The 11,306-nt window shown below is 41.7% G+C and overlaps 1 protein-coding gene across 1 annotated transcript in view; it reads left to right on the forward strand.

Annotated features, from left to right (window-relative positions):
- The window catches only part of LOC137537935 (vomeronasal type-2 receptor 26-like), a 31,196-nt gene extending 21,057 nt beyond the window's left edge, over positions 1 to 10,139 (forward strand). Inside the window, exon 3 of the mRNA XM_068259864.1 lies at positions 9,232 to 10,139. Coding sequence (XP_068115965.1) covers positions 9,232 to 10,139 — 908 coding nt within the window. The remainder of the gene's footprint in view (positions 1 to 9,231) is intronic.
- Positions 10,140 to 11,306: the final 1,167 nt, after the last annotated feature.

Raw genomic sequence — 11,306 nt, forward strand, 5'->3', positions numbered from 1 at the left:
TATACCCCCTGCCTATATATACTGGGACATATCCCCCTGCCTACATACACTGGGACATATCCCCCTGGCTACATATACTGGGACATATCCCCCTGGCTACATATACTGGGACATATCCCCCTGGCTACATATACTGGGACATATCCCCCTGGCTACATATACTGGGACATATACCCCTGCCTACATATACTGGGACATAAACCCCTGCCTACATATACTGGGACATATACCCCTGCCTACATATACTGGGCACATATACCCCTGCCTACATATACTGGGCACATATACCCCTGGCTACCTGTTCTGGGGACATCTCTACCCCTGGCTACCAGTTCTGGGGACATCTATACCGCTGGCCACCTATTCTGGGGACACCTATAGACCTGGGGCTACCTATTTTTGGGGAACCACTGCTGTCAGATTGAGTGTATTTTGGGGAACTGCTGCCAGGTGAGAGGTGTCTACATATTAAGGGGGCATTCTGCCTATTTATGTGAAAAGCTGTCTATTTATGTGCCTCATGACTGCTGAATTTGTCTTGTTGCGGGCCTCATGGTTACTGACTTTGTCTTGTTGGGGGCCTCATGATTTGTTGGGGGCCTCAAGATTGCTGAATTTGTCTTGTTGGGGGCCTCATGATTGCTGAATTTGTCTTGTTGGGGGCCTCATGATTGCTGAATTTGTCTTGTTGGGGGCCTCATGATTGCTGAATTTGTCTTGTTGGGGGCCTCATGATTGCTGAGTTGGTCATGTTGGGGGCCTCATGATTGCTGAATTTGTCTTGATGGGGGGGGCCTCATGATTGCTGAATTTGTCTTGTTGGGGGTCACATGATTGCTAACTGCGAGACTATGGAAAAAGCTGAATCATCATCATATGAGACAATAGCATTAAACCTACTTTTTCCGCTTTTTAAAACAGAAAATGAAACTGGGAGGTTGTAAAAAAAAATGAATAATTTTTTTCAGGAGTACGATGGATGAAATTGTTTATCTTCACAGTTTATTTTCAACTTAATTTTCCGTAATGTTCATGTATGAGTTAAAACGTTTGTATTTAGTTTAAATTGCTGTTGGCACTTTGTGATAGTAAAGTGACTTTGCAGTTTGGACACTCGACCTCCAAAAGGTTCGCCACCCCTGTCCTAATCTAATGTCCCACCATTGCTTAGTTCATGTAAACTTGTCTCCACCCATGACCACACCCACATTCTGGTTCATGACCACACCCATTTTTCGTCGCGCCGCATGACGTAGCTCCATTTTTTGGCGCGCGCACACCAACCCAAATTTGCGGCGCGGCGCGCTATGCGCGCTGCCCCACTTTTTGCTTCCCCCCCCCCGGAAAATGTTCTGCGGACGTCCATGTTGGAGGCACCTATACTTGACTACTTATACTGGGACCACTTATACCTGTCTCCCTATTCTGGAAGCACCTACACCTGGCTAGCTATACTGGGGGCCTCTAGGCTTAGCTACTTATATTGGGGGCATCTATACTTGGCTACTTATACTAAGGGCACCTATACCTGGCTTTCTATTGTAACACCTCCAGGCACTTTAACTGAAAAGAAATCCTCCAGACACCAATCAAGTTCTTTTTTAAGAAATATTTGTATTAAATCACACGGATAAAACGTTCAGGGACAACACATTTGTAAGCGTCTTTTGAAGCAGAAAGAGTATGGGTAGGCCTATTACATATCTTCAGCCTGCTAGGATCAGGCCTAGTTCAAGAAACATGTATGCGGTACAGTTTATTAGTATTAACTTGCAAGCATCTTCCTCACACAGCACTCTGCTGTCTGCCAGCTCTTCACCACTGAATTTTAGACTTTCTTCACCACTGTCTCCTCAGTATCTTGTCTGCCAGCTGTTGTCACACAATCTCTCCAGACACTTTACTGCAGTCTCCACTCTTTTTCTGTAATCCTGTCACTTGTTTCTCTGTCTCACTCTTGTATGCATTGCTGTCCCACTGTCTCTGTGTCACTGTCGTTTCTCTGCTGTTTTCTGTTACCTCTCTCTGTTATGGGTAATGTTTACTTTCCTGGTCTTTTCTTCTTATTCCTGACTCTTCTGGCTTATCTCTCTAGTATCGCTGCTCTTTACTGGCCTGTAGTTGTAAGTGGTCTCTTTCTCCTCTCCTGAATGTCTGCAGCTCTATTTTTCTTCCTTACTTTAGTTTTCAGTAGTGCTCTCTTGTCTGTGCCTCTGCCTTGCTCACACTGTCTCACCAACGGCTGGTCTCTTGTTTTGTGCCTCTGCTCTATATCCTCCACATTACATTCATTTCTTGCTGCATCATCAACTCGGACTCAGCCGCTTTCAAGGCTCCTCCCCCTCACTACCCTTCAAATGCCAAAACCCAACTGTTACTTCCCCTCTGCACATGCCTAACTTCTCTCTCCTCTTTTCTGCCAATGGGCTCCCCCTGGTGGCACCTGCAAGCTCTCATTAAAGCAGCACTTTCCACAAAAACTGAATGCATATTTAACCCTTGGTGTGTGTGTCTGTTGCAATGACACACACACAGGGTTACATTATACTGAGGGCACCTATACCTGGCTTCCCATATTGGAGGCACATATACCTGGCTAGCTAGCTAGCTAGGTATCGGTACCCTTAATATAGCTATACTGGAGGCACCTATAATTGGCTACTTATACTTTGGTCACCTATTTCTGGCCATACCTACCTACCTATTTTTTATACTGAAGGCACTTATACCTGGCTAGCTATACTGAGTGGGGGAACCTAGACCTGGCTAGCTATACTGGGGGCATTTATACCTAGCTACCTACCTACCTATACTGACGGCATTTTTTTTTGTTACACGACAGCTATAATGCATAGTCCAAATTGATGGGCATTGTGCGATCTTTCTAACTGGGGGGTGGGGGCAGGGTACATATCCTCATAAGTTTGCTTCAGGCAGCAACCGCCCCTGCCCTTTCCTTCAGTAAAGTACAGAAGATCCTCTAGATTGTAAGCTCGCAAGGGCACATAAGTGGTATTCAGGTAATCTTCACAAAAATACAATTCTAATCGTAATAATGATTTAGCATGTAATGCTAATTTTGCATAATTTATGTTACTTTCCAAAGTTATTAAAAAATACAGTATAAATTATTAGATCTCAGTGATAATTCTTTAATTTAGATTGCTACCAGGGATGCTCAAATCTAAATTCGGGTGAAACCTGGATAGTTACTATCCAGATTTCACCCAGATATCTGTGCGGGCTGGGCGGGGGGTCAAGATTACCTGTCTGACGTCTTCTTCGATCCATCCCTCGGCACCTCCCACGATGCGTTCCGCGCGCCAGTCACGTGAGTACAAACACTTTCTCCTTCCGGGGTGGGGGAAGAAGTGTATGTAATCACGTGACGCGGGTGGAACACATAGTGGGAGGTGCCAAGGGACGGACCGCAGAAGACATCAGACAGGTAAGCTTGACCCCCCCCCACCCACCCAGCCCGCACAGGTATCTGGGTGAAATCCAGATAGCAACTATCCAGGTTTCACCCAAATTCGGATTTGAGCATCCCTGATTGCTCCCACTGTGTATATTCTTTATACTGCTCAAATTACAACACAATGAGCAACTCTATGGAGTGTCACTAAAAAAAGACTTTAATCAATCAATCAGTTTGTCATGAACTATTTGGTAAACCTACAAATCAGCCATCTATAATCCTCTTCTTAAAACCACCACAATACTCAGGAGAGACCTGTCCATTCAAGCTTACATTATAAGTGGATAAACCTCTTAAGGTTTCTGGGCAATAGCAACAGTTAATTGATATCATAGGTTCCTGTATAGGGGGTACGTCCAGCATTGACATACGCTATGCGCTCTCCCGTGCACTTCCGTGATCTTGTACACTCCCACAGGTACCCACAGTGCTCTGATTGGTCCATGTGAACTTGGAGTCAGACGACCAATAGTACAAGTAGCCAATTGGCATTGATTAAAAGGAAGTACATTTGGAAGCCTCCATATCCATTCCACAACAGGTTCAAAACAACTTATATATGTATTGTTAAAAAAAAAATTATGATTTAAATATCCAAAGAAAGAAAGTTAAGACAGAGCTCATTTTTTTATTCTGAGAATAGCAACTTTGCTTCTAGAGAGCACAGTTGTTGTTCAACTCCTTGACATACTGACACTTATGTACTGGGAATCCCCACCCAACTCTCACTTACAGTGCTGCCCATAATTATTCATACCCCTTGCACATTTTGACTTAAAGCTACTTTTATTCAACCAGCAAGTAATTTTTGGACGGTAAATGACATAGGCATCTCCCCAAAGATTAGAAGACAATGCACCAGAAGCATTATTGTGGAAAAAAAAAATGACAAACATTTGAGCAAAAAGTGTCCAGTCCAAAATTATTCATACCCTTCGCAAACTGTCTGTAACAATTATAACGGCAACTGCGGCGAACAGCACCGCCGCCGCAGCTGCCGCCGTGCCCCTGCACGTCCCTCCGGCGTTTAGGACGTCGAGAACGGGACTGTCAATGGCCCATAAGGTCGCTGTCTCGCTTGGGCGCGTGCACAGACAGGACCTTTATGCTAGGAGGAGGCTCATCAGCTGACCGGCTGGTCAGCTGACGTCAGAGGAGACTCACGGCACCCCAGATTGGCTGACAGCAGGGGGCGTGCCTGTGAGGTCTCCTCCGCGTCTTAAGCCTCCGGGATTCAGTTGTTAGGGGTCTGCTGTCGTGAATACATTGTGTTAGCACTCAGACCTAGTGAGGTTCCTGTTGATGATAGATATATATGCAGTGTTGCGATATACATCTATCTATAGTTAGTCATTGTATATTGTTGGCTACACTCTGACTTCGTATTCGCTTACTGATTCTGTACTTCTACCTATCTGCCTATAGTTGCTGAACCTCTGCCTGTTTACTGATTACTCTTCTGCCTCACGATTCTGTACTGATACTTACCTCTCTGTTGCCGAACCTTGCCTGTCTGACCACTCTACTCACCAGTGGGCCCTTGCCACTGGTGAGGTGCTCTATACCCACCAGCTCCACTGGTGAGGTGTTGCTTAGTGACTGATAGTACCTTCCCAGCTCCTCTGGGAAGGTTTAGTCAAAACTATCCGATTCACCTGTTAAAACCTTTCCAGCTCCTTTGGGAAGGTTTTGATCTAATCTATTCAGTCAGTGTACTGATAGTACCTTACCGGCTCCTCTGGTAAGGTCTCGCAAAACTATCAAAGTTATGGTTGCACCAAGCACTACTCACACAGTCTGTTTTGCTATACTAGCATTATTGGTGATTCTACAGATCACCTAATAATCTGGCATAGTGTCTGTATTATTGGTGATACTGCAGATCACCTAGTAATCAGACGTCTGAGTTATAACACCCAACCGTTACACTGTCACAGTCTGTGGGGAAATCCAAAGTTCTATACCATTCCAAATAATTCAAGTTGTTCTAAAGCATCCTAACTACCCTAGTTAAATGGGAACAGCTGGTTTAATCAACTCAGCAGGTGAAAAACAGCAGCTCTCTGCAGTTGGTTTGTGGACAGTCATGGCTAAAACAAAAGAGTTCAGTGAGGACTGAGGCTGTGTATGTATGTATGTATGCATGTATGTATATACATACAGTATATATATATATATATATATATATATATATATATATATATATATATATATATATATATATATATATGTATGTATGTATATATATATATATATATATATATATATATATATATGTACATGTATGTATGTATATATATATATATATATATATATATATATGTATATGTATGTATGTATATATATATATGTATATGTATGTATGTGTATATATATATATATATATACACACATATATATATATATATATATATATATATATATATATATATATATATATATATATATATATATGTCCTCAGTATTACTACTATCTTCCTTCTGATTGGACCAACAATAATGCAATGATGTAACTTTTGAGTCTTCAACTACATATGGTTAATTTGAACGAAGCCTCTTTCCTGGCTCAGAATAACCTAGGGTTGCATCACATCACCCAACAACCAGCTGTTGACTAAAGTCAAGATACAATTTCTAGAACCAGAAGCCAGGCTTGACAGAGATCTATTTCCTACACTTCTAATGACGATTGGTCTTGACATTTGTGACCTTAAGTTCCACAAGGAAAGGAACACATGCTCAGCAGACCTCTAAATGTTCATCTTAAATCTTAACATAATATATTGTAGATCTATTAACCAATATTGTATATATAATTGATTAATAGTTTTGATATCTCAATCGACTGACGTTCAATACCGACAACCTAATTCTCCGAATAGCAGGGCCCTAGCTACTCAAGGAAATCAAGTCATCAAAAATTCTAATTCACTCGATTAAAATCTCAAAACATCCAACATACAACATTCCCCTGTTTATAGAAGTTAAATCATTTAGTAAAATTACTTTCACTTCTATAAATATATTTTTGTATAATTTTATCATTATCAAAAATGTAATTAAAAAATGTAACAAAATTATATTCTATCATATCTTACTGATAATTATATTTAAACTTTGCTACCTCTAATTTTTAGATAAACTAATAACAATCCTTTAATTCTAATCATTTAAATTTTTCACCCATCTTAATCGTAAAATTTATTAATTTGTGTATAACAATTATCTTATATAGAGAAACTGTTACCTTTTGTTTAACCACTTGCCGACCACGCACTCATAATGCGCGTCGGCAAAGTGGCAGCTGCAGGACCAGCGACGCAGATCTGCGTCGCCGGCTGCAGGCTAATTAATCAAGGAACAGCCGCTCGCGCGAGCAGCTGCTTCCTGTCAATTCACGGAGGGGGGCTCCGTGAATAGCCTGCGGGCCGCCGATCGCAGCTCGCAGGCTAAATGTAAACACAAGCGGAAATAATCCGCTTTGTTTACATTTGTACAACGCTGCTAACAGTAGCAGCGTTGTACTAGATCAGCGATCCCCGGCCAATCAGCGACCGGGGATCGCTGTCACATGACAGGCAGGAGCCTGTTAGAGGCTGCACAGGACAGATCCGCAGCCTCCGATCTCCAGGGAAGGGAGGGAGGAGAGGGAGAGGGGGAATCCTGCGGTGGAGGGGGCTTTGAGGTGCCCCCCCGCCAGCCACACGCAGGCAGGAGCGATCAGACCCCCCCAGCACATCATCCCCCTAGTGGGGAAAAAAGGGGGGCGATATGGTCACTCTGCCTGGTGTTTGATCTGTGCTGGGGGCTGTAGAGCCCACCCAGCACAGATCAGCGAAATCAGCGCTGGTCCTTAAGGGGGGGTAAAGGCTGGGTCATCAAGTGGTGAAACTACTTGCATTTATATACTTCTCTATGTAATATAACTTCTTCATACATCCTTTGTGAATGAACTCAAAGAGGGAAGGAAAAAAAACTCTTAACTACTCCCTTGCTGGACCTTACTTAACAGCAACTGTTCTTTGTTTCTCATGTGTCAGTCAACCCTTTTACTTAGTGTACAGACATCTTCACATTAGACAAAAATGATAGACTCTTTTTAAAATCAAATCAATATCCTTGGACTAAACATGCAAGCATGATGACAAATTTAAACTTTGAATTTCATTACTTTTTCATCCATTGTAAAAATATCATAAAAGCCTTAATAAAATAATAACAATACAGTATATAACTAATTTGGATCACCTTAATAATGTTCGATACTAAAATGAGTTGCCTTCCAGCTACTGATATCATTAAGATGTTATATATTCATCTTGATGGCATCATAGGAGTGGAGGAAGTTAGACTATTTTTGGATTAGAAGTTTGGGTAGCCCAAGGTTACATGTTTCCCTATAAAAAAACATCTCTCAGGGTCAGTAAGTGTCTTTTCCTGAAGGTAGCACTTGAGCTAGAGAAGTCCCTGATTTCTGATCAGAACCCGTGTCCTTCCACAACAAAGTTTGGACCTTTACGCTGGTAAAGTTTGATTTCTGTTTCCTTCCTTTTTTTTTATTTTGATAAGCAAATTGTTTTGTGTGTGTCTCTCTACCTTTTTACTCAGTTTTTTTTTTGTAAATATTCTTTGTATACATTTCTTTCTTTACTGTTCCACTTTTTTTGGAATTAAATCTTTATTTAATAAGCTTGTCTTCTGAGTACTGATCAGAGCTTTACATCTCATAGAGAGAGACTGCAGTGAAATTGTGTTAAAAGTTTGATCTCCGTTTTTTGTGCTCAGATTGTTCATAGCTACCGTGTGAGATTGCATTGTGTGTGTGACATTCTCGTACTTTGGCCTAAAGCTCGCAGCTAACCAGCAGTACATAAAATGCCAGTCTGAGAGCAAGCAGCTCAACAGCAGTGTATACTCGAAGTGTCTAGCAGTATCGTCCCGGGCGATTGCTAGTGGTGGCTGAGTGTGGTTGAGGGGTGACAGGTTTTTCTAGACAAAACCCCATCAGGAACTGTCTCTGCAGGCTTGCCATGGGGCCAGAGCATCGTGCCTCTACAATTATTTCCCACAATTTGTCGAATAGTTTTCTTCTGGGCAGTGGCCGTGGATGAACCCATCTGAACTGGCCATGCACAGGTAAGATCCGTGCATGCCCAGCAAACCAAAGTGCTTCTGCATGGAGGAAAAGCTGTGCGTAAGTGGCTACATTCACGGACCTTACTCACACATGCCTCACACAAGTCAAAATGTGCTTGTCCACAGTCAGAAGGTGGCCAGAAGAAATAGAGGGACCCTGCCTTGGAATGGTGGGCTGTATGAGCATCTGGAAAGCCTCTGGGACATGCAGGTAAGTATCTAATCCCCGCTTCATAAAGGTGTTGTCACCGTCCAGGCAGCATGATAAGTGCCATACTAATCATTCTGCCTGAAGGGTGACATTTGGATGGAGGGCTTATTTCTCCTCCTAAAATGTTGACATTTTTAAAATGTATCTACTATGGACAAATTGGCAACAATATTTCTTCAAATAAATTCAGAAGTAAAATTAGAGGAAATATTGCTGTAAATTATCGACACTCTAATATTTTTACCATTTCATTTTGCAATTTGTTACCAGATAGAAAAATGTATGCTAACAAGAAAATGTATATTCTGCAAAAGTAATTTATAAGTAATCTGTATTAGAGGTCATGAAGAAAAAAACACTGCAGTTATGCTATAACAAAACCAGATTTCTATTGTTGTATTGGCAGGAAGTGAAAACTGCATGAAGTGTCTAGATCATGAATGGCCAAATGAAAACAAAACACAGTGCAATGTCAAGTTGGTCGAATATTTATCCTTTACCAACGACAAGCTTTCTTTATTTTTTATAACAAGCACTCTTTTCCTTTGTGTTTTAACTAGTGCAATAATTGCTTTTTTTATTGTATATGAGAATAGCCCAGTTGTCAGGGCAAATAACAAGAACCTCAGCTTTGTTCTTCTGGTCTCCATCATGCTGAGTTTCCTCTGTGTATTTCTGTTCTTGGGTCGTCCTGTGAACATAACCTGCTTACTACGCCAAACAACTTTTGGAATCCTCTTCGCCATAGCTGTCTCCTCTGTGTTGGCTAAGACTATTACAGTTCTCCTTGCTTTCAAAGCTACCAAACCTGGTAGTGCTTGGATGAAATGGGTTGGAACAAAGTTGCCCAATTTGATAGTTTTCATTTGCTCATCAGGACAAGTTGTGATCTCCATTGTTTGGTTGACCACCTCTCCTCCTTTTCAAGAAGTGGACATGTATTCTTTCCATACAACAATAATTGTTCAATGTAATGAAGGGTCAGTAATTGGATTCTACTCTATCCTGGGTTATATAGGGATCTTGGCAGCTGTTAGTTTCATGGTAGCTTTTTTTGTCAGGACATTACCGGACAGTTTTAATGAGGCCAAGTACATCACATTCAGCATGCTGGTGGTCTGCAGTGTCTGGATTTCCATGATCCCTGTCTATTTGAGCACCAAAGGAAAATACATGGTGGCTGTGGAGATTTTTGCCATTCTGACTTCAAGTGCTGGTCTGCTAGTCTGTATATTTTTTCCAAAATGTTACATCCTACTTTTTCACCCTGAATTAAATACAAAAAAGCACTTACTTGACAGCAGAAATAAATAAATGTTTTGTAATATTTGTGTAGAAATATAATTAAAAAACATTAAATTGTTAGCCACTGAAAACATAATTTGACAGCATTAATAATATTGTCATTGTGCAGATATAAAAATGTCTTAAAAAAACACTATAGTTGCTTTCAAAGTTCATTAGAATACCTTTTACCTCATTATGGGGTAATTTATAAAACTTATCCTATGAATGATCATTTTTTTATGTTAGCATTAGCGATTAGAGATGGCTCAAACCTCAGATTTTAGGTTCGCGAACCTCGAACGTAAACTTCCGCAAAAGTTCTGGTTCACACAAACTTCGTAAACCACAATAGACTCCAATGGGGAGGCGAACTTCACTGAAAACTACAAACATTAATGCAGGCCACAAAAGTGGTGGAAAAGATGTTTCAAAAGATGTTTCAAGGGGTCTAATACCTGAGTTTTTGCATGGGGGAGTGGGATACACGTCAAAAGTCCTGGGGAAAAAAATCTGGATTTGACGCACAGCAGCGTTTTAAGGGCAGAAATCACATTGTAATGCTAAATTGCAGGCATAAACTGCTTTAAAACATCTTGCATGTGTATACATCAATCAGGTAGTGTAATTAGTGTACTGCTTCACACTGACACCAAACTTACTGTGTAACGCACCGCAAACAGCTGTTCGTGTAGTGATGGGCTTGCTGGACTGGTGTGCACCATGGCGAGAGTGCAGGTCATGGCGGTTTTCAAGCCCATATGGTCGCCAGGCTGTGGTAACTCAATGATAGAACAACAGTGATTGTCCAGCTGATCGATTTGGTCTTTCCACAATGAAGCAACAACGTCATTATCTTGGGTGTGCCCCCCCAAAAGCACTCGTAGCTGGCGGTCATTGCTTAATTGTGATACGCAAGCCCCTTCACCGCGTCAAGGTAATGATCACAAAGGGGAATTTACACATGTTCACACCTTTTGTTTTGTTGTTGCAGCCACAATGCAGCCAGAAAAATTAGGCAGGCATGAACACGCACCAGAAAAATTATTATAGCAGCCACTGCTACCAGCAGCCTTAAAAATTCAGGAATCCACCTGGAGTCCTGGACCCTGTCGTTGGTGGCTGTGAAGGCAGTGAAGCGGCCTGCAGGCAGAGATGCTGTGTGGGGACGGACTTAGTCTTGGGGCAGGCAGTCAC

Source organism: Hyperolius riggenbachi, chromosome 11 (assembly GCF_040937935.1).
Source record: "Hyperolius riggenbachi isolate aHypRig1 chromosome 11, aHypRig1.pri, whole genome shotgun sequence".
Taxonomy (NCBI): Eukaryota; Metazoa; Chordata; class Amphibia; order Anura; family Hyperoliidae; genus Hyperolius; species Hyperolius riggenbachi.